The 27990-nt window shown below is 41.3% G+C and overlaps 1 protein-coding gene across 3 annotated transcripts; it reads left to right on the forward strand.

The window, feature by feature from the left end:
• LRP3 (LDL receptor related protein 3) lies at window positions 1–27867 on the forward strand. 3 transcript variants are annotated; one of them, XM_064459547.1, is made up of 7 exons: window positions 1–320; window positions 5420–5467; window positions 11053–11191; window positions 19678–19886; window positions 20167–21253; window positions 22454–22586; window positions 23455–27867. In XM_064459547.1, the coding sequence occupies exons 1-7, from the start codon at window positions 254–256 to the stop codon at window positions 24265–24267; spliced, it is 2496 nt and encodes an 831-aa protein (XP_064315617.1). In that variant the 5' UTR covers window positions 1–253; the 3' UTR covers window positions 24268–27867. The 3 variants fall into 3 exon arrangements, with proteins under 3 accessions (XP_064315617.1, XP_064315618.1, XP_064315619.1); XM_064459548.1 differs by lacking the exons at window positions 1–320; window positions 5420–5467 and adding an exon at window positions 7725–10757; XM_064459549.1 differs by lacking the exons at window positions 1–320; window positions 5420–5467 and adding an exon at window positions 13398–13440 and having other exon boundaries at window positions 11070–11191.
• Window positions 27868–27990: the final 123 nt, after the last annotated feature.

Consider the following 27990-nt stretch of genomic DNA (forward strand, 5'->3'; position numbering starts at 1 on the left):
GGGCGGCGGCGGCGGCGGAGCGGCGGCGGCGCTGCTGCTGTCTGTCCTCTTCCACCTGCCCCGGAGCGGGGAGCGCGGGCCGGCCATGGGGCTGCGGCGGCCGGCGCCAGCGCCACTCTCGGCCCCCCAGCCCGCGGGGGAAGCGCGGGCTGGCCCCGCCGCCGGCTCCTGTGGCTCGGCGTAGAGGCGAGGCGGGCGCGGAGCTGCCGTGGTTCCCCCCGCGCTGAAGGGCGGGCGGCGGCGGCGACCCGCCATGGAGAAGGCAGCGGCCGCGGAGCTCCGGCAGGGCGCGCTGGTGCCGCTCACCGCCATCTGCCTGGGTGAGTGGCTCCCCGGCGGCGGGGCATGTCCGGGCACGGCGGGGCTGCCGGCTCCCCTCGTCCGCTACGGGATGTTACCGGGTGGGGAGGTGGGGAGCGGGACGGGACGACGCAGAACGGTGTCGGCGGGTCCCCTTCCCGCCCCTCCGCGCTCTGACGGGGCGGGCGGCTGCGGGTCACGCAGGGCGCCTGGCGGGGAGGCCGAGCGGGGTTCTACCCGCTCCCCGCGGAAACTAGCGGTTTGCCCCTGGCTTTGAAGCCGCCACGGTAGCCCCGCATAGAGCCTGGAGGAAGGGGAGAAAAAAAAAGTTTAGACGTTATCGGTGCCTTCTCCGGACTTACAACTCCCGCGAGGCGCGGTGCGGGCGGCGACTCACGGGGCCGTTACGAAACGGCCGGCGGTGCCGCCGCGCCTGCCCGGCGCTCGGTCGTGTTTCTCGCCTGCCTGTCACTTCTCTGAGTGGCAGGGTGGAAAAACATCCCCCCCCCCCCCCCCCCCCCCGCCGTTTCTCTGCCATATTCTGCTCTCCTCCCTGCCTTCTGCTGGAAGCAATTGCTCTCCGCTCTGCTTCGCAGCAGGTGTTAAGTTAAGGCAACGTGATGAAGCGTGTTACTGGTTTTCAGTCTGTCAGTCCTTTCTTTCAGGGAAGATGTGTTTTTCTGTTAGGGAGAAGCGTTGATGCCCGTGACTAGTACCAGAGAGCGAAAGGCCCCGCGTATGTAACAGGGGCACATGGAAATTGGGAGTTATTAAAGCTGACTGCTCCTTTCCAGCGTGCTGCCAAAAGATTCTGATGGAGCAGTGTTGTCAGAAGTGTTGCTGCGCGCAGCGTAGGGGTGCCGGGCCTGCTCTGAACTGTCCCGACGGCTGTTCGGTAAACTGTTACGGCTCCTCGAAGTAGAACGTGCTAAAACCACAGCTCTTTGCTAATACAGGGTATTAGACTTAATTTTTAATAATGCCAAATGACAGTGTTTGTTACGTAAATGATCAGAAATGGGTATCTGTGGCCAGACTGCTCGTTCTATTTCTGTGTGTTTTTTAACATCAGTGTTTGCCTAGAAAAATGAAGGAAGTTGAAAAGCTGCTCTGGTTACTTCAAATGTATCTATTTTAACTAACGGAAGTGCAGTATAAAAAGCTATCTATACTACAAAACAGTTTGAACATCCGTTCTAGCTAGTACCACACTTATTTTTTCAGAGACTTAAAGTGATGTCAGTGATGTGCACAGCATGAGGATAATGTCTGCTGCGCTGTTTATTTAAAGTTAGAGAAAGATACAAGTTCCTGTCATATCTCTGAATTTCTTGGGGGATTTTTTGTGGTCTGGTCAGACCTGTGTTAAAGGTTTTGTTGTTTAACAGAAATGTTATGGTTATTATTAAAATGATTAATAAGATAACAAAAGATTATGTAAACTCCAGAGTTTAAGTGAGAACACTTCTTGTATTTAGCTGTGGGTAATGCCAGGTTGAAAGCTTAGTAGATTTCTGCTTTCTATGACTTCTGGAATTTCACTGTCTGGCTCTTCTTTTCAGCTGGAATGTATTATTCCTATTCCTTGCACAACTGACAGTAGTGGAAGTTCAGAAACATGAGAGGTGGGAAGCTTGTACGGTATTCTGCTTCAGTAAACCCATAATGCTGCTGCTTTAAGTATTTTTATATTTTACTTCCTGCTTGTCTGTCCTTTCCTTTCATCCTTATTTTTGGTTCTTGCTTGTTGCCATTCTTTTCTTTTACTTCCTTTATCCTCCTGTAGGCTGTATGTGGTGTTTGGTGCCTGTATCAATGCACTGCCACTGACCATTGCTGTGTGTGACCTCGTCTGTAAACTGCTGCTCCAAAGACTGGAACTGGGTTTGTTGCAACTGTTCTTCCATGAGGCCATTTTGTTTCTCATTCTTGAGAAATTCTGGAGGACATAGAAAGTTATCAAATAGCAAGTAATTAAAACAGTGAAGCTGACATCTTTCCCTTCTGGCTGTGGGAAAAGCCTGGTAGATGTCATTTGGTTCAGAGGTGCTGAGATGTAGATTTCCCTTTTGATCCAAATAACCGCTTCCCCAGCTGAAAACCTCACCCTGAAAATAATTTAGCAATCCAAGTGAATGGCACAGTAAGTTTCCTACATGGAGTTTAAGCCAACTGAACTGCTTCTGTTTTTTCTGGCCTTCCCGTAACTCTGTCCAACTGTTAACAAAAAGAGCATCTAGAAAACTTTCTAATATAACCCTAGTCTCTCATCTTTTTTTACTTTGACAAGATTTTGTTTTGACAAGAGACAAGAAAATCAGCGGGGATTGGCTGTTCTTTCTTTTGGGCCTCTGACACTTTTGAGAGCTGAGTGCTTCAGAAAACACTGGTTTACAGCACTCTTGTGGTTTGATTTGATGGTCTTGAGTGAGACTGAGAGCGAGGAAAACAGATACTGGAAACTGTAAGCTTATTCAGTTTCTGAAGAAAGTACCTAATGTGAAACTTAGACTTTTTTTTAAGGAAGTGTTGTTCTTGACTGCTGACTTCTTAGTGTGAGAGAGTTTGAAAATGAGAGCAAAGAACTTGCAACAGCAGCCAATGGATGTTTTGCATTTGCAGAGGTGAAAGCATTTTTGCGCGGTGGCTGGCAGGTCTGGTGTGCAAAGCTGCCTGTAACTCTGTCCTGCTAGCGAACTAGGGGCTATCTGTTTAACAGTCCTCAGAAGAAAGTAACAAGATTCAGAGTTGGTTAATTCCACTCTATCGTGCCCCTTGTCTTCATGCTACTTATTTCCATTTAAAGGGCGTGGGGCTCCTCATCAGCCGTGCGAGGGAACCTCTGCTTGGGAGCTCGTATTCTGTTATGGCCATCAGGAAAATTTGGGTAGGAAGCATGAAAAAAGATTGTGTAATGGTAGTACAGACCTAGATGTTTCCATACAAGGCATCTTCAAACATTCCTTTTGGTTGTGGTGATAATAGTTATGCAGAGTATATTCATGTACTTTCTTTGGAGAAAAACAAAATATTTTAATTTTCATGAAATTAAATTTGTGACTTAATCACTGGTTAATTTCTTCTCAGTCTTTATGACTATATTACTATGGTTACAAGAATAGCAGTACTTTAATACTGTGTGAGTAAATGTTCTGTCACCATTATTGCTGTGATCCAAGGTTTGTCACAAACAGACCCGCTGCTCTGTCACAGAGCGAGGGTTAAGAGAGCCAAGCTGTTTCCTGGAACAGGATGGTAGTGTTGCTCCTAGGTGCGCTTATTGACCTATGGGAGCAAGCTAGCGTCACAAAACAAAGGAAATAATTATGTGGCACGTTGTTATTATCATATAACAAATGTTACTGTACATTAATTATGTAATAAAATCAGTGCTGTTATGGTCCTTTGAACATCGTGTTAATGCTTATTAACACAAATCTGCAGCTCAGGCCTGTTTCTTCTCAAGCCGCAGCATACGTACGCTGCTGTTCAGTTGCCCTCCTTCCCTTGTGTGTTACTAAAAGCTCCATCCTGCAACCACTTAGAAGGAGTGAGAAGTCGCTGCCCTTGCCCTTATGGTAGTATGCTGAAGTCCTCTGCAACAGGCAACCCCCCAGGAGTGGTTGTTCTCTGGTTTGCAGGGCCTGGTGTTAGCCTGAGGTCCATAGTGGTATGTGTGCCTGCCAAAATCTCTGTCTGTGTTTAGCTTTTGGAGCAGTGGCTTCAGGAAGGAGAAAGTCCAAATTGTGGACATCCAGACATAAGTCAGGGAAGGACTGCTGTGGGCACCTGGGCTGCTGCAGTTTGGTGATAGTTCAGACCCACCAGTGACTGAAAACTCTGGCTGGGCTGGAACTGGCAAGCCAATGGATTGTTTTTAGCTTTTCTATTTCCACCCCTTTAGTGGTAGGTACTTTTTTCGTCTTGTGCTGGTTTAAGTTATACCAGAAGGTGGTCGGGGCAAGGGTCATTGTTTTGTGATGTGTTTAGACAGTGTCAAAGACAATAGGGGCCTGCGCTCCTACATGCTGCTCTGAGACATAAATAGTGTTAATTGTCAGCAGCTTCCTAAGTGACTGTTGGGAACAGGGACGGTTTCTCTTCCTCTCTCTTCCTATTGTTCATTTTTTAATGATGTTTTTTTACCAAATGCTTGCCAACAGATTGACTATGAAAAGATTTAGGACTCAACACATGCAAAATAAAGCCAGTGTGGGTGCTTGGGCTGGGATGTTGTAAATGAAGTTTTTGTAACCTTTTAAACCTTTCTAATTCTTTTAAACATTTATCATTTTATTAATAGCCTGTTTTTGTAGATTATAGAAGACTGCTAAAATGAGAGCAGGTAGTGAAATACACTGTAATTGTTAGAGAAGTGCCTTGAAGAATGTATGGGGAAACTAATATGGAACTACATGCTAACACTGACCTCTGGAGCAACAATGACACGGGAAATTTTTTGTGGTAGTAACTACACTTACCAGATCACTTTAACAGTATATACTGTGAGAGGAGACTTCTGAGAAAGTGAAGAGTATTTGGAAACTAATTTGTAAGTCAGATGTGTGTTGCAAGCACCGCCTCATCCTGTTTTGATTATAGCAGTGGACGTTTTTGAAAACTTCATTGCCTTTGATTAGTCACGGTAATCATGTTAGCTTTAGCAGTTTATTTTCAAGGTGACATTTACCTGAGAGGAACAAACTCTGCTTTCTGCAGAGGAGACATTTAAAGATGATAATCTCCTTAGTTATCTTCCAACATTTAAGGGTATAGAGTGACTAGCTGTGATGATGAATGTTTTAGCATAATTGTTCTTCTGTCTTCCCCAATTAAAAGAAATCCTGCAGAAGACAACCTAGAATAGATTGGCAGTTGTTTCTTTTGGTAGCACATTTGAGAGGTACTAAACTAACATTGTGTGTTGACTTTTTTATAGCTACCGTGAAGGATAATAGTTGATTACGTGACTTGCCTGTGTACATAAGCAAAGTTCTTGTTGGAAGGCTGCAATGCATTTATATTAACACCTCAGCAAATGCCTAGAAATGATTAACCACGGACCGCCACCCAGCACCACTGGAACCTGTATCAACATTATTTTTCTGTCTTTACACAGTGAATCTCTTCCTGACTGGGAAAACAGAAAGTGCTGTTACCTCATTAGGTAAGACATACTTCTCATATTTGTATTTACTGTTCTTTTGAGTTGTTACTGTTTCTTCCCCATGCGAAGAGATCTTTTAATAAAACAGTATGACCTTTGTTTGAGAGAGTAACAATGATGTTTTAGGAAGTTTAGGACTTCTAAGTCTTCCGGGGGTTATAGATAGACTCCATCAGTGTCACTGTGCTAGGAAAAAATCATAAGCTTGAGGCTGAGGTTGCAGTACATGCTGCAATGTTTAGGGGAAAACTCTGTTTAGGAAATGTGCCTGGGAATATCAGGCTGGGGACAGTGGCGCACTCCCAGGGGAGCTGAAACGAATGTTAAAGATGCCTCATGAATGACAAAGTGGAAATTCAACCAGAATCACAGCTCTTAGTTTAATTTCATTCTCTAAAGCAGTACTGTGACTTACTGACATTACAGGAGCATTGCAATCAGGGTCCTCTTAGTGATAAGGGCCCTCTTGTGCCTGTCAATCCACAGTCGCTGTTTGTAGGCATACTTTTGCCCAAATAGGTTGCAACTTAAATTAAAACAGAAAAACCAAATAAGAGAAAGAGGAGGAAAGGAAATGGGAAAACACAAAAATAATTGTAAGGCAGTGGGCTGATTAATGCAGGAGCTTGAGCGTTCAAGTCGACATGGGGGTTTGAGAGAAGGTTTAAATCAGGAAAAGGTAGCAATTTTATGATTAGGTAACTTCCTTAAATTTAGATTGGGGAAGCGTGGATGAACCATATAGGACATACATTGTTTGCAGCATTGTAGTTATGTTCTTTCACTGCAAAAAATCCAGAATGTCTTCTGTATCCTAGACTGTTCTGTCTGGATGATTCTGTGAGTTTTGATGGAGTTTGCCATCCGTTGGCTATATGGTATATGAGTTTACAAAGTGTAACTTGAGTAATTATGTATAATTACTGTGTCTGGCTTTTCTGCTTTCTAATGCTGTTCTAGAAACAGAGAGAGAAAGTGGTAACATTTGTCTTTTATTCTTTCAAGTATGCTGAAAACCTCAGAGTACTGTGGCCTTCATGTTTTCTTGTCTTGATATAGTTTTGAGTTACTTTGTCTCCTGACAGCATAACTGGAGCGAGGGAGAAAAATGATCATAAAAGGGCATTGCAATAGTGTGATTCGTGTGTAGCTTCTCTTACCTGTGTGTTGGAGGATAACAGGTTAGGATAATGCAGTTGTAAGGCAGATGACCCTGCCAGGAATCATCTTGCAGGAGATGTTCCTTAGGAGCCCTGGTAAGAGTTGGGAGGAATGCTTGCTGTTCTAAACATGTCCTGACAAAGCAGCTTGTTACAGAGTTGATCTCTATGATAAGGTATAATGTGGTTTCTTTTCAGAAAACAATAGCAGAAATAATGAGTTCTGGAGAACACAGGTAAAGCCACCATCTCAGCTGTATTTGTACAACAACTTTAAGCTGGAAAAGCTGCTGCTGCTGACAGGCAGCAGTCCTCTCCCTGAGTCCCCTTTCCCCAGGCTCGCAGTGAGTCCTTTTCAGCCTGTAGATCCAGTGGATCACGAGCTCAGATTTTGTCAGATCAGCGAGTTGAACCCTTGGGTTGTGCCTTTGGTGGTTCCAGTATCAGGGCAGAAGCAACCTGCTGGAGACTGGATAAAGTGAAGGGGAGCCTTAAGTCCTTTTTTTTTCTCCACAGGCGTAAGGTGTCTGCATTAAGCAATGTGTGCAGGCCCTCCTTGAGGCAGCATCTGGAGAACTTGGGGAGAGTTTCCTGCTGACCCTGATATAGCTACTGAGGAAGTATATACTGCCAAGTGTTCAGTTTTGAGAGAAGGTTCCTTGTGGCAGGTGCAGACCATCCTTTATCCCGGAGCAGATGGCTGGGATGTGTCCCTTCGGGCTGGGGCAGATCCCAGGGTGTTGCAGAAGAGTGTATAGGATTTATTTTCTGCTGGGATCATCTGAAAATTTATTCCTGCGCAGCTTAGTGCCCCAGCTCTGGTGGAGCTCGACGTCTGTCTGTTATAGTCACTGTTGCAAAAATAGGAGTAATGTTATTCATTTAAAGTTTTGGGAACTTTCTTGCAAGTATTTGTGGCATACTTAACTAGTAAGGGAAATCTGCTGTTTACAGAAAGAGCATCATTAAGATTTATATCTGGTTGACAAAACCAATCTGAACTCAAACCTTTTCTGGCATTTGTTTAAAGTTTTTTTTAATCTATAAAAGATTCATTATTGCCTGTCTTGAGAATATCTTTTTGAAAAGCATCATCTTAGTAAGATTTTTGGTGGATTGGTTTGCTGATCCAGGTATTATGTTTCTTTACTAATCCTAAATGTGGAAAACGAAAGCTCTTTGGGGGTTTGGATTTTCACTTTTCTTCTGGGTTTGTGCAGAAAGGCTGCAGAAAAAGTGTTACAGAACAATTCTTGAAAAAAATGTTGTCGCAGCTTTTGTGCGTTGTCGCTGATGATAAGGCCTTCAGAATCCAGGACTGTACCTTTCTATTTAGAGACTTCCCTTTCCTGTAGATGTTTTGGCAATTTGAAAAGGCTTTTGTTTGTTTTCCTTAAGGAATCACACTGTCATGCTGAAGCCCAACTCAATAACAATACTTAAACAGGTATGTGATTCTGCGAACTTCATGGCCAGGAGCTGAGGAGGGAAGTGGGGCCCCTTTGTTGACATTGAAACGCTAACAGTGTGAAATTGTGCCCTTGTGTGTTTTTTCTGTTTGTTGCCAGCACTGAAGGCTTTGTTTAATACAGGTTTTTCTTTCAAAATGTATGCAGGTGAGAGAACAGCTCGCTGAAAGCAGCACTCGGATACTTCACCTTGTCTGCCATGCAGCAATCAGTGTGCAAGGAGTAGAGAGGCAGACAGCTGGTTGGGAAGATCTGTTGATTTATTGAAAATACCATAGTAATGAGCATTGATGGGAACTGAAAGGCATCAGAAGCATAAGACAATTAAGTGAGGTTTGGGTAAACACAATAGTAGCTTTGGGGGGTGAATGGGGGTGTGTTCCTAGTTTGCTCCAATAGGTTAGGGGACTGTGGACATATCCTTAGAATAAGGTAATTATGTTTTGGCAATATGAATTCAGATTAGTAGTCCATTCAAATCAGGAGCCTTTGTAAGACCAAAGCAGTTGTCCTTTCAATTTTGAGTAGGGCAAATCCAAAATGCTTCTTGTGTGTCAGAAGGGTAAAGCTATGGGAAAGTATTGAGGAACAATGACCATTGCCAGATGAACTGCCCAAAATGGCATATAGTGTCCGTGCAGACCTTACTTTGCTTATGTCCTTAGATTTTCACAGCTGTAATTCTAAAATGCTGAATGCTAAAATGGAAAACCTTTTTGTTTTGTCTGTTCTTCTTTCCATGTCCCATGTTCATAGCAGATGTGCCATATTAATAAGAAAAAGTTTCTCACTGAGAACCTGAACTATCATGTTGATCAGATCCAATGCTTACAAAATAGGAAACTAGACATTATTGCAGAAGAAAAAATGCTAGTGATGTTACTTCAAATAAGTATTGCTTGGGATCTGTGTAAATACTTCACCAAAAAACTCCGCTTAACCGCACTGATGAATGCATGAGTGGAAGTGCTCGTGCGGAGTCACCAGCATGTCAGTGGGACTTCATCAGAATGGAAAGTAAAATAAGCTTTGTGTAATTCTCATTCTGTTCTGTGTTCTAATGCATGTACTGTGAATAAGGGGTATTAATCCAGAGCAGTATTTGGTACAAGGAGAACAGAAATATTTGCAGAACTGTTGCTAGAAGCCTCTGGGTAGTGATGTCTGGTGTATTTGCTCTTTCTGCTTTGTGCATCCTGTTTCCTTCCCATTGAGAAGTTTTAGTAATCTGGCAGTTAAGAAATGCAGTCTTTCTAGCTCCTTTCATGTGGTTGTGATCTCTAGATCCTCTTATGCTGCTGTGATACATTGATGCAGTGACAAGTGGAGGAACACATTTATAGACCTCAACAAACTGAGAACTAGAGTTGAAAAGTCCAGTGGATCTTATATTTGCTTTTGTAGTTCTGTAATCGCATCTGCATCTCAGTATTTTGCCAGCATCTAGCATGGAGCCTCTCTGGTTTTAGATATGTGATAATGTTCTTGTTTTTTGTAACTGCTTTACTGCAAAATATTTGTTTGGAAAATAGATGTTTTCATGTACTTAGGTATTCTGTATGCTTTTGTGGCCTTTTAAACTAGTAGGAATTATATGCATACGTTTCTGTGGAATGCCCTGCTTGGAGAGTAAAAAGAATGGGGTTTTATATGTTTTGCCTCAGGTAAGTTACTCACCTCATGCTTTTTATATTCCTGCGACTCTCACTTCAAAAGTGCTTACTGTGAACAAACAGAATAGAGCCAGGCATGGATTCTGGTGGGGGGGATACTGCAGGTTGGCCCCAGCCCCAGCCAGGAGCTCTGTAGGCAGCCCTGCCACCTGACTTGATTGCAGCCAGGCAGTTTTGCCGACACTTCTTCACGCCATCACCAGTGCAGCTAAATCTGATCCTGACTGTGAATTGAAAATTACGTATTTATGTGGCTGAATTTCAAGCAATGCTGTAAATCTGTGATTTATAGCACAGTGTATTTGGATGCATATGAGGAAACTTGAGGTATAGGCAACCATTTCTTCCTTGCCACCTTTTTAAGCTACGAGAAAGTAAGCTTCTGTCAAAAATTGGAATATTCAGCTGCAATCCACAAGTCATGCTCTAGATAGTAATTTGTTTTAAAAATAGTTTAAAAAATATTTTTGGAGAATGTTCAGAATAGCTATTGCATTACGCAGAATTTCCCCTCTTGTAGTCTGCTGAGAGTATGTTTTCCCATCAGAACAGCTTTCCCACTTGTCCTTGGAACATTTCACTTTCATATTTGAATTGCTTAATTACAAATTATAAGTATTTGATGTAGCCTTAATTGGCCTGCTGTTTTCCATAGGAAGATCTGAAAGTGCTTTGAAAATACTGAGCTTTATTTAACCCTGTTTGCTCCTTTCCCTGTCTGGAAAATTTCTCTTATCTGTGGGAGTTCAGAAGGAATTTAGAGTAGTTAGTAATGTTCAATGAAAATGCTTGACATCGGAGTCCTGTTTACCTTTTTTCTTTTCTGTTGGAGACTTTTTTTAACCATTATAAACTCTTCAGGTCTGTCATGGTTAGGAGAATGAACATGTCCAGGAACAGGTTACAACAAAATGAGCTCCTAGATACTTTACACTGAATATGGATCTTCTTCAGTTGCTGGGTGATGTACCCAGGCTTTGGGAAGCTGGTGAGAAGGATTTCTGTATTACACCCTCTTGGCAGATCCATTGATTGTAGCCTTTGGTAGATTCATACAAGGTTATTGATTGATCCTGCATTGAAATGCAGGTTATGCTTACCTACACTTAGAGCGGGTGTCTTAATTAAAAACTGGGGCAGGGAAGAAAGCAGTAAGAGGATAAAACTGTTGACTCTCATTTGTCTCCAATCCCCAGAAACTGATGAAAGCACTTGTAGCTAATGTGAATTGTTGATTAGGAAAAGCATTAACAAGAATATTTTTTTTTCCTTCTTGTTAACAGGTCCTTGCAGTGGAGGACTGGAACAGCACACAGAGAGACGGGGAGTCATCTATAGTCCTTCTTGGCCATTGAACTATCCTCCAGCTGTAAACTGCAGCTGGTACATTCAGGGAGACAGTGGAGACATGATAACAATTAGGTATGGTTTGATACTCCGTGGAGGTAAAGGATTGCTTTGCTGAAATGACATAAAATGCGTGTTCTTGTCTGGTATAGCAGTATGGGGCTGTTTGTCAGAGCTGCTGAATGGTTGAAGAAAGCTGAAGTTGATTACACTGGAGCATGATTGCAGGTTGGGCACCTCTCTCACTTTAGAAATGTTCCGCTGTGTCTTGTTTCTGCAGGCTCCTTCTGACATCCATTATTATATATGTAAGTCACTTGTAGTCTTTTACTGTATTTATCTTGACGATACCTGTGTGAGATCTCGTCCACCTCTGATAGATGAGGAGGTGGGAAACAGTGATATATTTACTCACATTAAATAGTCCCCCTTCTCTTCATTGCTTATAAATAGGAATAGGTGAAGGCTATAAAACCTGAAACAGCCTCAGTGGGGTGCGTAAAATTCTTAGAGCAAAAATAGCTTTTGCTGTAATGTCTTGAAATGGTGCTATGCTTAATTGACAGTTGAAGATAATAATAGCTTATTGTTACTTGTTAACCAAAAGACATGCACTTTTCTGCTTAATATTTCCAACAGAATTAAATAACAGTATTTGTGGCACAATTCCTGCGCAATCTGTAAAAACGGTATTCGGAAAAGATTAGAATATATTACAAATGGTTTGTTAAGAATGTTTAAGCTATAATATTCGCATATTGTGAATGTACTTTATTTCTCTGGGTTAATGGCAGTATCCTTCTCAAACCAAGAATTTCTTATTAAAAAAAAAAAAAGAAAAAAGCAAATCTAGGAAAGGGGTTTTTGTTTGGTTTTTAGTACTGTTGTATTTGACACCATCTGCTCATTCTTTGCTCAGCTGTTTAAAAGGACTGCAAACCTCTTCAACTGCAGATGATCAGCAATTAAAAACAAATCTGCCACAGATGGAATAATAGGAGGGCTCCACCATCCGTAGTTCAAAATAGGAACTACTCATCAAAAGTAAGGAAGTAGATACCTGCCAGCACTTGAGATCCATATAAAGAAAGAAGCTTTTAAACCCCATTAAATTGTATTGGACTTGGGGATTTTGTTTCAAAGCAGAGATTGTTGGAAACTCTGAAGAAGCATACAAATAAGACACAGGGCTCAGCTCTGGAGAATAGTACTGCAATTTATGCTATGAAAACGTCTCAGAGCTCCGAGTTAGATATAGGATTATCTTCTCCGAGTAAGAGTGCATCAGAGGCTAAAGAAATTAAGGAAACTAAGATGAAGAAACTGGTAATAATGTGTGTATACAGTTTAGATGTGTGCATAGTGATATGATTTGAAAAATTTCTTCTTACTGGGTTTGTTTTCTGGCACTGCCATATCTTGCCCTCCTATGCACATGCAAACAATGGGAGCTATGTGTTTACATCCTAGAGAGTGCTGTTGTGGTATTGCATTCCTGACTATAAATGTACTTTGAATGACTCACTCCAGTGTATAAAATGCAAAATGTTACAGCATCGGAGGATTTCTTTAGATGGTTGTAGCCCTCATAACGCCAAGGACGTAAAAGAAGGAGCTGACTCGGCTAGGCTAGCATGATATAGGCAAACTGGGAAAGAAGGTTCAAATACAAACATTTTTTCCTCTTTAAGAAGAAGGTATACTTCTTGTCCTGACAGTGTGGTGATAAGGGCATAAAAGAGTAGCTTTTTTAATTTTCCTGGGAAAATCAAACAGTTCTTGTGATAACATTTGGATTTTGGAAGGTTTAAAAAAATCCCACCTCCTTTGTGTGATGTTATGCTGAATGCATTTGCTTTGATCTTGAATTCTCATTGACAGGAAGACATCAATGTTATATAAGCATCATATTTGAGATACGGCAGGAGTCATTAAGGGATAAAATTGCCATTGAAAGTAGTTTTGATTTCTAAAACATTTGCAGCCGGTATTCTTTTTTTTATAAACCTATTATTCAGCAGCTTTCAGTAGAACAGTGTCCAGATCTCATGTGAATGTAAGATGCTGGCTGCTGTGGGCAAATCCTTTAGAAGCTTTGTCTTAGTATCTACCTTTCCTCTGTGTGTATTGATTTTCTTCATAACCTCACATTTCCATGCTTATTGTTTTGCTTTATAGTTCTTAGAAATCCCTGGGGGAGACTTCACAAGAACAGGAAATAAATGTTCCTTGTGCTTATACCTCTCTGTTAATTATGCACATTTCAATACTTTCTTCCAAGTATGCGTGTCTGATGGAATGGTGCTGTTGAGACCTGGGAACAAGTGAGTGGCTACTGTTTTACAGGTCTGTGTTGTGTCACGTACATTCAGGTATCAGTCTGTTAGTTATTGTTTTGGAAACTACTTGATTTTTCTTTCCATTTTCTCTATTTTTATGCCTGTTTTCAGAGACAACTACCTAAAAATCCTGCAAGGTCAGATAAAGATGTCATATGCAGTAACTGCCTTTGTACCATCCTTTACAGGCTTTATATGTATATGTTTCCTCATATCTGAGAAAAAGATCAAAATAATTTTTGTTTAGCATTTGCTGTTACCTGATGGTTGTAATTAACTTGATGTGGGCAGAGGATAAATGGATTGGGTTTTGTTACAGGAATTTATGTGACTGAGAGTAAGATGTTGTCTGTGTTCAGAATTCAAGAGAAGAGTACTGAAAAGTGATCTACTTAGGGATCCACTCAAGCTGTCTCTTAATAATTGAGTGGGGGGAGGATCACCTTCATTGGCTTTCACGTCAGTGATTCATGTCATTGGCTTTGAAAAAAGAAATTTTCAGATACCATCTGAGTTTCAATATCTGAGTGAAACTGAGGCCTGTTCATGTAAAGGCTTGCTGGTCTGTAATTGTATGAAGAATTAGAGAGACTGCTGCATAGTCTGTTTACCAAAATCACTGTGTTTCAGAAGTTGACATTAATTGGAAAAAGCTCATAATAGCCATTTATTTCATTAGTTGCATGTGCTTAGATTTTGAAGAAGAGCCCCTGTGTCTCTTGCCTAAGGTTACACAGCTAGCTTGTGCTTGGGAGCTGGGAGTAGAATAGAGCTTTCCTGACTTCCAGGTCCTTGTGCTTCAGTGGTTAAGCAGAAGTTTTTAATGAGCCAATTAAGTCATCAGTTGTTCACAGTCTGCACTTGCTGTGAGAGGTTGGCAAATAGAAATAACTTTTCTTGCTAAATTGGCTGGTCTGTTTTAATTTGGGACTGTGCTTTACTGATCTACCCGTAATATTTATTCTCCCATTTTTAAAATGAATTGTGAGGGCCAAATCAGACATCTATTATTTTTATTTACTAATTACTTTCATTCAGACTTTATATATGCTGGGCCTCCAACAGTTTACCCTTTTTTTGGTTAATTTTCCTGAGCATCCTTTTGCAGTTATTAAGAATGCTTTTCTTTTTTTCTTTAATCTGTAGTTGCTTGTGCTTAAATTACTGAGTGGGTTGTAGGGAATTCCCTACATCATTTATAGAAGCACTTTCTTTTCTAGCTGCTACTGCTCCTTTCAGTGCACGTGTCAAAAAGCTTGCCTCTGCTAAGCATTAGTTTTGCGGGTAGCACATTGTTTTCATATTTTCAGAGTGTAAATGAGTATTTATGATAAGCTGGTTTAATGAAGTTCTTTCTAGCAACATAAAAACACTTGATAGCTAATAGCAAAATATCATTGTAGGCTGCTGTTGCTTCACTTGAGTAATTTTACAGGCAAGATCTGATATATGGCTGACCCTGTAATTTTCTGTAAGCTCCTGGAGTCCTACTCAGTTTTGGAGGTAACCTTTTTTCAGTATCGTACCACTGAAAGAAATACCTATTTCTGCAGAATTCTGTAAAAACAGATGTAGTGCTGTATTTATTAGTTAATGTTGAGTTGTTCTGATCCTCAGAGTTTGAATGCTTCCAGTGTTTAATAGACTATTAAACTCTTGTACTTTTTATACAGTTAGTTTTTTTAAAAAAGGAATTAGCTGTGGAATAGATGTTCCAAAAGCAAGATAACTGGAGTTAGTGTTTTTGAATAGCATCTTTCAGAAGAAAAACCTACAATATTTGGTCTGATAATTTTGATCTTTTACACCAATCTCCTCCTCTATTCCTGTATTGGTTTGGAGATCCACAGGCACCAGTGAGAACAGCCTAAGGGCCAAAGCATTTTAAAGAATGTTACGTGTTTTGGTGGTGGATGTTGTACTTTGTTAATATTGCAGTTCTAAGTACTCAGTATACCAGCATTTGACCCCTGCAGTATTGTTCCTGAGTGTTCCTCCTCTCCCTGCCCTCTGAGCTTGGGCTGTGGGCACTGGACGAGGAGAGGAAAAAAGCCTGGAGGAAGGCCGTGTTCCCCTTCCCTTTGTTGTCGAGCGCTGGGATGCCAGAGCAGAGAAGTGTTGCCCTATAAGTGAGGCTTGTGGGTGAAGGGGGAATGTTTGCACCCCAAGGGGCAGCTGCAGTGTGGTGGGGAAGGCTGTATTTGAGGAGTGCAAAGGCTGGAGTTTAGTACCACTGTGCACTGCAGCTTGCATGGTAGGATGGACCTCTGGGTCCCTGTCCCGCTCTTTAAGATGAATCAGGGTGGTTTGCTGGAGTGGATTAGTGGTGGAACTGACCAGCAGCCTCTGTACATTCTCTTGCTTTTCCCCCTAAACCTTGTGCTTCCCTGCCCAAGACATTTAAAAATGCTGCAGTACTGACTGGTGCTGCATGAGGCATGGATGACATTGTCCATTAGTACTGTTTCAGTATGACTTGATTGTGTTTCTTGTTTTAATCACACAAAATGACGTGGGTTTTGGATACAAAGGGCCTGAGACCTCCCTCAAGAACCGTAACTACATACTTCATTCAGTACTTTTCCAGAGACTGTAAGGTGTTTGTACAGTCCTGCAAGCAGTAGGAGCACAAGACTTTGTCCCTTATTTTCACTGTATATGCTCAATCATTCAACCATTGGGCTAATCCTGTTGACAGAAAAATTTGCATTTGAGGTTGAGAAAGTTCAGCTGAATAAGTGAATGTCCCTGTGCTCCATTTTGTGGGTAGCAGGATTAAATTATTCTTCAGAAGACTGTAACAACAGCAGCGCTAGATCTAATTACAGATGATGAAAGGAATGAAGTAGCAGAGGTTGAATGCACTATTCAGGACTCTCAGGTGTAATAAATCAGCAGGCTATTTAATGTCAGATTAGCATGGCAGAAACTTCTAACACAAAACTTTGTTGTTGCTAATGTGTTATAACGCAAAAACCAATTTTATGTATTTATATGTGCACACATGTATTAATGTTTCATATTTTGGTACAAAGGAGTGTGTTTTATGGTGAAGTTTCTGGATGGCTTGTTCAAGTGTATCATGCTTTTGGTCTTGAGTAAAATCACCATCAATATAAACGGGGCAGAATTTGCTTCCAGTGGAGACAATATAACATAAAAGGATGGTGGAGTGGTGTGACAATGCCTTAGTCAAAGTAAAATTTGTTCAAAATATGTCTGTTGACTACTTTGCATGAGGTAGAACATAACTGCTTTGACTTTGCTTTTGTCCTTAGAAGAAGAAATTTTATAACTGCTATGGTATTTATATGCATTTTCAGAGAAATTGTGTTTATTCAATGGTGTTTGAAACTCCTAGGCACCTGTGGTTAAAATGATTATTGTTTTTTAAAAGGAGTTCATTCTTGTGAGTATTCTGTATTGCCCTGTTTCAAATATCAAGGCATTTATTTCAGTAGCTCATTCATCCCTGAGAGGCATGGTGTTTTTAGGGAGGCTGTTAAAGATGGTGATTCCTTGTAAGTCTGTTCTGCCTTGTCGCCCTTCTACTCAGTTGGTTTTGTGGCTAAAGCTTGTATTTCTTAATGCAGAAGTGTGGGATTCTGCTCTGAATCTATTTCAGATCCACAGCTGACACTCAAGAAAATCAGTTATCCTCTGTATGCCTGTGCTTCCACTTTGGAAGGCAGGACTAAAGTTTCTTCCTCTTCCACACCCTTTATAATAATCCAAAAAGAGCCATTTATTAGAAATGTACAATACTACATTCTTAAGGTGCACGTAGAAGATATTGTTAAATTAGACACAAATGCAGGCTCTCCAGAGGTATCGCTATTATCTGCAAGAGTTTGTAAACAAGGTATGTGTGTGTAGCTGACCTTTCTGTACTCTTCCTTTGTGTGAATCTTAAGTGTTCAACATTTTCTTTTTTTTTTTCCTAGAAAGAAATGCATTTATAATGTAAGGTACAGAGAGCTTCTTATATAGACAAATTCTCCCTTGGGTGTGTGCAGTCTGTGTTGTGTAACAACACTATGGGTGAATTATTTATCTGATACACAAAAGTAGCTCTTTTCAGCAGAGTGGGGAAAATGAGTGGCTGTGGGACTTGGCTGGAGTGCTAGGAACTGGGTAGGATAGCAGAGCAAACTGTTCAGGTCTTTAAGGTTGGTCCTGGTACATCTAAACTGTAGAAGTAAGAGAACCAAAGATTTACTAAATTATCTGGTTTGTATTGCACAAGCAGAAGTTTTCTAGTCATTTCTCCCCACCCCTTCCTAGTTCCGATTTTCGATTTCTTGATTTAGTGACTGTTCCCTTTTCTTAAAAAATTTTGTTGTTGTGCAGGAAGGTATTTCTAATACTTATCCAAAAAGTCTTTATGACAAGAAAACCCTACAAACAGTCCTCCAGGTAGATAGTAGAAACTCTTGTTGATGTCTGGTGCCAAAACGAGTTAGACTGAGTAAAACCAATGTGGTAGCTCAGTAATGCCCTCTCGCCTCTCTTGCAACATACTTGCTGTGGGTGCCCATAGTTCCACTAATGCTTTGTATAATTCCTTCTCATGCTGTAGTGCCTGGTCGTACACATTCTTGGCCATTAAAATTTTTTGCAGAACACCTGGGACAGATACTCTTTAGTTTACCTTTGCATGGCTGAATACATAAATCTTTTCATTCTGACTGCACAGTTGTCTAAAACTTTCTTGCAAAATGGTTGATGTTTTCAGAAGCTTGATGAGTTTGCTTATAGCCAAGAATTAGGTGCTGTGGAAATATTTCTTCCCAGCTGTGAAGACACGTAGAGTATGGTAGGAAAAAATGAATTAGAAAAGAGGAAGGATACTTCTGGGTGGATTGTCCTTGCCTGCACATGTATTGTTGGAAATCTCTTAATTTCCATTCTAACTTAACACTTTCAGAGCTCTCCTGCTTCTCATTCTCTTGCTGATAATTTTTTTTTTTGAGTCATTAAGCTGATATGTTTGGCAGAACCCGGAGATGTTTGTAGGCTGGGTCTCCTGCTTAAATGAATTTGCTAGTTTATGTAGTTCCTGCTCTTTCCCTTTCACCTTCAAATGGCATGATCTGGCAGGCATTGACTGCCTTTTGTAAATACACAGTGATATCAGAAAATTATCTTCCCATTCATTTTTTTTTCCGAAAAATTCGTCTTAGATGTTTGTGAAAAGTCCTTTGTGGAAGGAGGTCAGTATTCTGTACCAGCTTTTCAGCCTTCCTGAAACTTCTGTCTAGGTATTTGCACAGAGTACGTACAAACTTCTACCAAGTTAATTTTGTCTAGCTGAGTTATATGGAAGGACCAAAACTCATTTCTAAGCGTTCTGAACAGTGTGTCCTTTCCTAATGAGCATGCTTCTCTGTGCAAGTCTATTGTCATTGCTGATTACTGAATGCAAATGTAATGTGTTTCATCAGACAGCAAATACCCGGTATGGTTCCTGAGCTACAGGTTAGGGAGTATTATCTGGTTGCGTTCAGTGTTCTGCAAACAGTTGGGGCACCTCTTTGCACTAGGTAAGCTACTATTGAATAATCACTGGGCTTGAGTCAGCAGAAAGGCTGGAGGTTTGACTGTAAAAAGTTATAGGCTTGTTTGGTTCGTGTTCGCATTCCCAGAAAGGGAATATTTTAGTTTTTGAATTAAAAAATAATAACGTTAGACTTCACCCTTTGCAGTCCTGTTGTCTTCCTGCTGCATATCCATAGCTTGAAGAGTTCATTTTTGTCTCTTGTATTTATCACTTTAGGGTTCTTTATACAGCTCCCTATTGTTCTTTTTCAAGTCTCTCCTCTCATCCCATAACTTCATAGCTTTTAAGGTTGGAAAAGACTGCTGAAATTAGTCTACCATCTGTATAATGTATTCTGGAATTTTGCTTTTACTCATACCTGTATTTTAGGAAGCAGTTTGTTTAAGGACTCTTCAGTAAAAGAGGAATCATCCTTTCAGCTTTTGGAGCTACTTGGCATGCTGTTTATACCTGTGAGATGGGTGGTTTTCCAAATTGGGGGGAATTTGAGTGCTCTGTTTATATGTGCTTAAGATGCTGTAGGTGTTCCATTATCTTTGAACGTGATCTCTTTATGTCAGCACTGCTTGGTACAGAAAGTCAGCTGTTAGTCTGGTTTTTTTCTCTGTTTGGCTGAGTTCCAGATACTCTTTACAACTTGTGTTTTCTTTTGTTCCTGGCAGTTTTAAGAACTTTGATTTGGAAGACTCTCAGAAGTGTGCAGTAGACTGGTTGATGATTGGCCCATCTTCCAAGAGGGAGGAGTACAAAGTGTGTGGATCTTCCATACCTCCGTCTTTCATCTCTGCAAGGGACCATGTTTGGATATTTTTTCACTCAGATGCATCAAGCTCAGGACAGGCTCAGGGATTTCGCCTTTCTTACATTAGAGGTAAAATCTTATAGTTTTGTTGGCTTCATTTGTACTCTCTCTGGCAAAACCTGAAGATGGTAGTATTTTTTGTTGACAGGAGTCTTGGGCCAGTCTTGATGACTGCAAGGTGTTAGCACAGTAACACTGATATATTTCCATTTGGCTTTTTAACAGTATTCCTGAAGTGTACTGGCCTGACCGATTGACTTGTGACATGCAGGGTAGTAGACGTTCAGAAGTGACATCAGATAGTTCTCAAAGTTTTGATACTGACTTTTTTCTCCTTGGCCTCTCACAGGAAAGACAGGTCAGGCTGTATGCCAGTCAGATGAATTCCATTGTGCAAACGGAAAGTGTATTCCCAGTACTTGGAAGTGTAATTCCATGGATGAGTGTGGTGATAACTCAGATGAGAGAAACTGTACTGTCCCTCCAACAGAGCCTCTGTCCAGCATCTGTCCCTCAGGAATGTTCCAGTGCAGTGCAGCCCACTCCACCAAGTGCTTGAACAACGAGCTGAGATGTAATTCAGTTAAGGACTGCAGTGATGGTTCAGATGAAGATAATTGTCCTGATCTTTCCTGTGGCAAAACACTGGGTAATTTTTATGGATCTTTTGCTTCCCCAGACTTATTCCGTGCTGATCACAGCAGATCAGATCTTCGTTGCACGTGGTATGTGGACACACAAGATAATCGACATGTTCTGTTGCAGCTTGATTTGCAGTTAGGCTACAATGACTACGTAAAGGTGTATGATGGTATTGGAGAGAGAGGTGATAAATTAATGCAAACATTTTCATACCACAACAATAGGCATTCAGTGAGCGTGGAATCATCAAAGGGCCAGCTTACTGTCTCATATCATGCCCGCTCCAAGAGCGCTGGCCATGGGTTCAATGCAACCTATCAGGTGAAAGGCTATTGCCTTCCTTGGGAACACCCTTGTGGAAGCGATGAGGAGTGTTTCACAGATAAGCAGCATTGTGATGGCTGGTGGCACTGCCCAAATGGCAAGGATGAGGAGAACTGTCCGGCTTGCCAGAAGAATGAATACCCATGTGAAGGAAACAGTGGGCTTTGTTACTCAATACTTGACCGCTGTAATAACCAAAAGAACTGCCCAGATGGCTCGGATGAAAAAAACTGCTTTACTTGCCAGCCAGGAAACTTCCACTGTGGTACAAATCTGTGCATCTTTGAGACTTGGCGCTGTGATGGCCAAGAAGACTGCCAGGATGGAAGCGATGAACATAACTGCCTGGTGATCGTTCCCAGGAAGGTCATCACAGCTGCTCTGATCGGGAGTCTCGTGTGTGGCTTGCTGCTGGTGATAGCACTGGGTTGTGCATTTAAATTATATTCTCTGAGGACCAGGGAATACAGGTAAGCTTCTTGCTTTTATGACGCTCCAGTAGCTGTGGGGTTTCTTCCTTTTCTGTTTAAAGGAAAACAAGTCAATCGTTAACCAGAGTTGGCAAAATGCTGTGAAATCTATCCAAGGAATTGATGGCAATTAAATAGCAGTCACAGCATTAGGCTTAGAGAAGAGTAGTCAAGATTTTTGGAAGCAGTGAGGGGAATGTCAGCTCTTCTGTGATCTATGAGAAATATACATTTATTGTGCAGTATGGCAGAACCTGTATCTAGCTTAAATCAAAACCGTTTTGAGCAGCTGTTTCTCCCACCTCCTTCTCTTGCAACAAACCCCTTGCACTGCCAAAAACTGAATGCTGAACTGTTACAGTGAAGTCTCTGCTGAATTGGAACTGAATAACTCTCCCCCTGCCCTCCCCAGCTACTCTCGTTCTCAGTTCTACTAAGTGATGTCCTACAGTGGTAGGGCCTGTTCTGAGCAGAATTTACTTCCACCATTCCCATTGGTGTGAGCTGTGACCCTTTCCCTGGGTCCTACATGCCTTGCTGTATGGATAGTGTGTGTGTTTCCCTGTCTGTGTTTTCTGTGTTTGTGCAAGCCTGGTTCTGCCCTTTGGGAGGGAGTAATAAGGGGCTTTCTGAAGCCCATCTCTTGTCATGTGCACCAGTTCTGTGCTGTGCTGCTGACACCATTTGTGTTTTCAGCACAGTGTGCTTTACATTCTCTCTTGATCAAATCTGCATGATTAAGGAGCTGGAAACCAGCCACTGTGTTATGTGGGAAACTTGGTGCCTTGGTTCTGGCAGGACAGCCAGAGCTCTCTGCAGCTGCAGGTGCCCCTGTTGTGTGATTGTTTCCAGTTCTTAATGTTGTCTTTTCCAAAACTAACCTTTGGGCCCTTGCTGAACAAGTTGCCCAGTTACTAGCGTAAGCTGGCCGAGTGAAAAAACTCCAGTTGCCACGGAGTCCAACCTGGGACTGCACCAAAGAGTCTGCTGATTTGATTCACTGATGCTTATACCCTCTACTCTTATTCCTTTTGTTTATTTTAGCGTCCTGATAAGATCTTCATGGAGCCTAGTTGAAGGTTTGCATTTTTGCTGTCTAGTGTGAAGCCTTCTGCACTGCTCTTATGCATTAATGTGAGGGAGACAGGACAAACTGACTGTTACTTCTCTTCTGTGTTTTCCCTCTGGTTCCATTTCCAGAGCATTTGAGACCCAGATGACGCGGCTTGAGGCAGAGTTTGTGCGGCGGGAAGCTCCACCCTCCTACGGGCAGCTGATTGCACAAGGACTTATTCCCCCAGTTGAAGACTTCCCTGTGTATAATGCATCACAAGTATGGAGACATGACTATAAATTAGATAGAATCAATCTGGAACTGTATTCTTTCAGTAGCTGTGCTAATTATATGGAAGTCATATAAAAATGTGATGTTTTCTTGGAGCTGAAGAACCACAATTATGCACCCTGGTGCTGTGGGTAGCTTTGAACACATTAAATGTGTTTGCTAGGGAACAGCAGTGAGATAAGCACATGCGTTTTGCAGTACATCAAGATAGAATGAACAGAGACAGAGAGAAAGGTCAGAAAGTAAATAGAAAAAAGGCGTTTCAAGCTGAAACTGTGAATGTGCCTGAAGTGATAAGAAAGTAAGGTCTCTAGCAGCATTTTTGGGAAATTCTGGGATTATTTTTCATTTACAAATACATTACACTGGAAAGCCATTAAGTCATTCTTCTATCTCATTGCCGAGTTCTCAAAAATCTCCCGTGCCCTGTCAACAGTATCCAACTGTGATACAGTTCCTAGTGTGATAAAGCTCTTGTAGTTCTCAGGTGGAAGGGCGTTGACCTTTCTTCTCTGCTGTTGTCATCAGCTTTTGAGAATCCTCTGCTATTGCTGATGATAGAGGACTCAGTGGTCTGCAGTCTGGTTCCTTAGGGGTGGTCTGATCCTGTGAGTGGAGCATCTTCCTGGGCAGACAAGTAGAGCTTAAACTCATAAAGGGAACACTTAAAGGGAGGGTCTTTTGGTACAGGCAGAGCTGTCTTTGGTAGTTCATTAGAAAATTTGCATTTAACAAGGAAGTCTAGGGATCAAGTCTGAGAATTCTGGTGAGGTGGAGATATTAGTGGAAAGAACAGGGTTTAGGAGAAGTCTTTTGAGTGTGTGTGAAATCATAGTTTGTTACATCTGTGTTACAGGCTTCTGTGCTGCAGAACATTCGAACAGCTATGAGGAGGCAGATGAGACGACACTCGTCAAGACGGAGCTCGTCTCGGCGGCGCTTGGGCAGGCTCTGGAACAGACTGTTCCACAGACCTCGGGTGAGAGGACAGATCCCGCTCCTGACGCCAGCTCGCACTTCACAGACTACACTGGGTGATGGAATCATCAACCGTGCTGATGGGACTATTCGCAGTACTCCACCTTCCCCTGGAGGACCTAGTTTAGAGGCAGGTGCCCATGGCCAAGCCAGGGACCTACAAGAAGCTGCATGTAGCAGCTTGCAGCCAGAGACTGAAATCACAGAGCCATCGCCTTCAGATGTCTTACCGAATACTTGCACAGCTGCATCTGCAGAGCCTGAGGCTGGACATGCTGATAAATCTTTAGGTGCCGAGACCTCTGGCAGTGAGCTTAAGCAGTCCAGTAAAGTGGATTCAGGAAAGGCTTTCAGAGATCCTTTGTCTGAAAGTGTTACAGAAACCATCCATGGAGGGTCAGCATCCGGGAGGACTGTGCCAGAGGGCAGTAGTTTAAGTAGGAGTCATCCGCTGAGTGAAGAGCCATGTAGGTTATCCTTAAAAAAGTGGGAGTCTGCTTATTCAGACAGCCCTATGAATGTTCATATCCAAGTGGATGGACAAAACCAATGTTGCCCTAACTCATACCGGGAGGAGCCTTTGGGTATTCATGCGGCTTGTTGCCATTCTGTGGAAGTGCCAATGTTAGAGTCCTCTACTCCCCTCTCTGAAATCAATACCAGTGATGATGAATCTTTACTTCTTTGCTAATAAAAATTTTTGTTTTGGCCCTGTAAATTTTGTAACTTCATTGTTTATATGACAGTGCACTTTGATGATAGTTGGTATGTCTGTGCTCTTAACTTTGTTTCTTAAAACCAGTGTGCTTTCATCCCCTAGGGAGTACAGTACAAGACTAAATGGGACAAGTTTTTGTCTTCATTGCTATTCCTGAAACTCCAGTGGGGCAGAAGTAGGCCGGTTATGCGATGTCAGGGGCTAGGAGAGCAAGAATGTGTCACTGTGGTTTGGAGGCATCTCCATCCTCTGGTAGTTCTTCTGTGCATTTCTTCATTCTGTGTTCAGGGAATTAGTGTTTCTTTGCTTTTTAAGTGGTCTTACTGAAACTAGAGGGAACTCTGTTGAAACCTGGGGCAGGCACCAGTCATTGTAACTATGAGTACTAAACTAGAAATAACGTTGTCTTTTTAGACATCATAATTTAATTAACATTTAATAATTTTAATTACAAATACTTAGAAGGAAATAAAATCCTTTGTAGCTTCCTTTTAGAGAAATTGCTCACTCACTTTGCTTCCTTCAGAAATGTTTTGATGGCCATATGTACCTTGAAGCATCCACTAAAGCAAATTTTCTATGTAGAATACCCAGAATGGTACCAGGTGTCTTATCTGGTACAGCTTTATAAGAGATCAGCAGTGTTCAGTATAAGGGGAGTGCATTGAACCCCAGTTGCAGCAATGTTTTTATGTTGCCATATGTTACATTCTCTTCGTAGTGATGTTGTGAACGTTGAAGAATTGTTTGCTTTCTCCCTACCCTCTTTTTCCCCTCCTCCCTTCTGTTTTGAGGGACTTCTATGATTATACCACTTAGGGTGTGCCCTGAAGGGTACTGAGGCTTCTCAGCTCCCATTGGCTGCAGTAGGAAGCACTGAGCACTTGGTAACTGTCGGGATCAGAATTCTATTTTATTTTGAAATACAGTCTGTTTCACAAGTTTGCTTGTAAATCTGCTATCTAGGTGCAGATGTATAAATAAGTTTTAAAATTTTTTATTTTTTAGAGATTTTGATCTCTCTTAAGAGCAAATAGATCAGTGCCATTTTCAAACCTGACACTATGTGTATTGTACAACACTTAAATGTAAACTGGTGCCTTTTTGGTTTTAGAGTGTAATTAAAAGCAAGCAAGTTATTTACCTGGAAGAAGGGTGGCATTGCTTAACCAGGAGTGACGCAGTGCGGAATGACAGATGTGACTACATGATAGCTTGGCCCTGTTGCGATGGATGGGATGCTGGCCAGGTTCCCCCGTGCTCTAACAAGAGCTCTGCTTCAATTCCTCTGTGACACAGTGACAAACTAAAACACTTTATATAGGAGTTAACAAGGGAGTTGATGCTGCTGCTTTGCAAATATCTGTGTGCTCTGAAGCCTGTTCATTGCTGTAGGAGTTCAAGTTGCCCAAAGTTATTAACTGAACTTGTAAAATTGAGGTGGGCCAGGGCTCTACTGTCCACTGGACCCTCCTGGCTGCAAAGGCAAACAGGCTTTTGCAGTGAACAGTTTACATCAAAGTGTCAAAGATCTTTTTCCTTTAAATGGGCTATATTTTGCCTAGGATCTTTTACTAGGATTCCCTTTGAGGGAGTGCCTTAAAAAGAACAAGGAATAGGTCTTTGGCTTTACTGAAATGTAACATGGAAGAATTAAATTGAAGTTTTTTTTTTTTCTCCTCAGTTGCAAATTGGTTTCCTGCTGTGCATTTGGGAGGCAGAAGATTCAAACTCTTTAAGGGCATTAATAGCAGGAAAGGCTTGTGGCAAAACGTGTGACAAGCAAGAGTCGTAGTTACATTAAATAAATACTGCTCACTCATTTTTCCAAGTGCTTTTGTGATCAGAATTCATTTCATCAAAGGAAATGTAGTTTTGAAAGAGATCTTGCTTTCATAGCATTTGTAAACATTTTAGATACATTCCACCTTTGCAAGGCCATGTACTGTAGTCATTACACTGCCAGGGTTGTTTGCATCTAAGGCTACAGGTTTTAGTGTCTTTTTAATCTAAAGGTAATTTCAAATACATCTAATTAATTATATGTCTAAAATAGTTAATTATAATTGGGAGGAAGATTATATTTCAAGGTTAATATTGTGCAGATATGAAGGACATTAAAAGTAACTATATTGAATCCTGTTACAGAAATGTATTTCTATAATAAAATAATGTTGATCATACTATGCCTTAAACTATCATCACTGTAAGGCTCTGAAAGTTGAAATATATGTACTTCAGAATACTGCTATATTTTGGGAACAATGCTGAACAGCTAACACTATTTTATTTCAAGATGTATAACTTCACATAATTTCTTACATATACATATTTTGTGTACTGATCCATTTGGTAGAAATTTCACTGAGAACATTTTATTTTTAGAAATGTAAAAAAATCCAGGTTAATGAAAATTTGATGCTTGAAGTGTACAGAAATGTTCACAGCCCTCACTAGTGGAATTTATAGCCTTGCATCTAGAGTTACGAGCCTGGTGCTCTTTCTAAGCATCTAACTTTTGTATTCTGCAAGAGAGTATTCTCTCTCAGCTCCCCTAGCTCATCCCTTCGAGGGAAGAGTCACAAATGTGCTGTTAGTTTTGCAGAAGTAATATCTGTGTCTGCACTGTGAGCACAAGCAGGTGTGTGCAGTGACCTGGAATGTCTACACCTGAAGAAACCACAAAGTCTGCCTTAGTGTTTGTCTGCCCTTCCTGTAGCGCTTGTAAGCATTTGGCAGTGCATCAACCATCCTCAAAGGCACTGAAGTTCTGTTTCATGTAAGCTGCCTCCTTCTGTTCAGAACTTCTTAAAATTAAAAAAGGCGAAAAACTGCTACTGTGCCTGACATGTGAACAGGAAGAGCTCATTGTTACATTTCTCTGCTCAGTGGAAAGCACCACACCTTAATGACTATACAGCTTAACATGAATCAGCTCATGAACTTGTTAAAATTTTTGTTATTTTAATGATGCTTTTCTGCACTCTTTAAAGATTTTTTTTTTTAAAGGGAAACAGAGTATTTAAGATAGCTTTTTTTTTTTAGCCTTTTTTTTTTTTTTGGTTAGATCTAAAATTCCTCTGTCCAAGCAGACAAAAAAAAAACTCCCTAAAAAAGAAATCTCTGAATAAAGACAAGAAGAATGGAAGCTCATAGGAAGCATTAAGGAAAAGTGACCCCCTTATGTTTTCTCTAACTGCTATTAAAACATGGCGAATGTTTCTGTTTGAAATTCTGGCATCTTCCTGCTTGTGTATGACTCTGTTAACATCCCTTAAATGTACTTGTTTTCTTTTTCTCTTCTTGGCTCTGTGGTTTGTTTTGTTGGTTGGTTTTGTTTTTTATTTTTGTTTTGGTTTAATTTACATGTTGTGTATATTTGTTTAGATATAACATATATAACATTTTACCGTAACATATGTACAGGTATATGGTTCAGGTATGGTATCATGGTTGCTGGTGTCTGCTGGTTCCTGGACAATGATACTAAGCAAGTAAGATGCTGGGCATCATCATACTTTGCTTGTGCTTTGGATTTTTTCTTTTTTTAATAAAAATTTATGTGCCCAGAGACTGTGGGTTTCTGTCTGTCACTGTAACATCAAAGATCGAGGGTGCCTAAATTGTACTCCCACAGCCTTTGTTTGACTCTGCATATGCCAACCCATGGCTCAGTGTGTTGACATTGATATGGTG

Source organism: Phalacrocorax carbo, chromosome 8 (assembly GCF_963921805.1).
Source record: "Phalacrocorax carbo chromosome 8, bPhaCar2.1, whole genome shotgun sequence".
Taxonomy (NCBI): domain Eukaryota; kingdom Metazoa; phylum Chordata; class Aves; order Suliformes; family Phalacrocoracidae; genus Phalacrocorax; species Phalacrocorax carbo.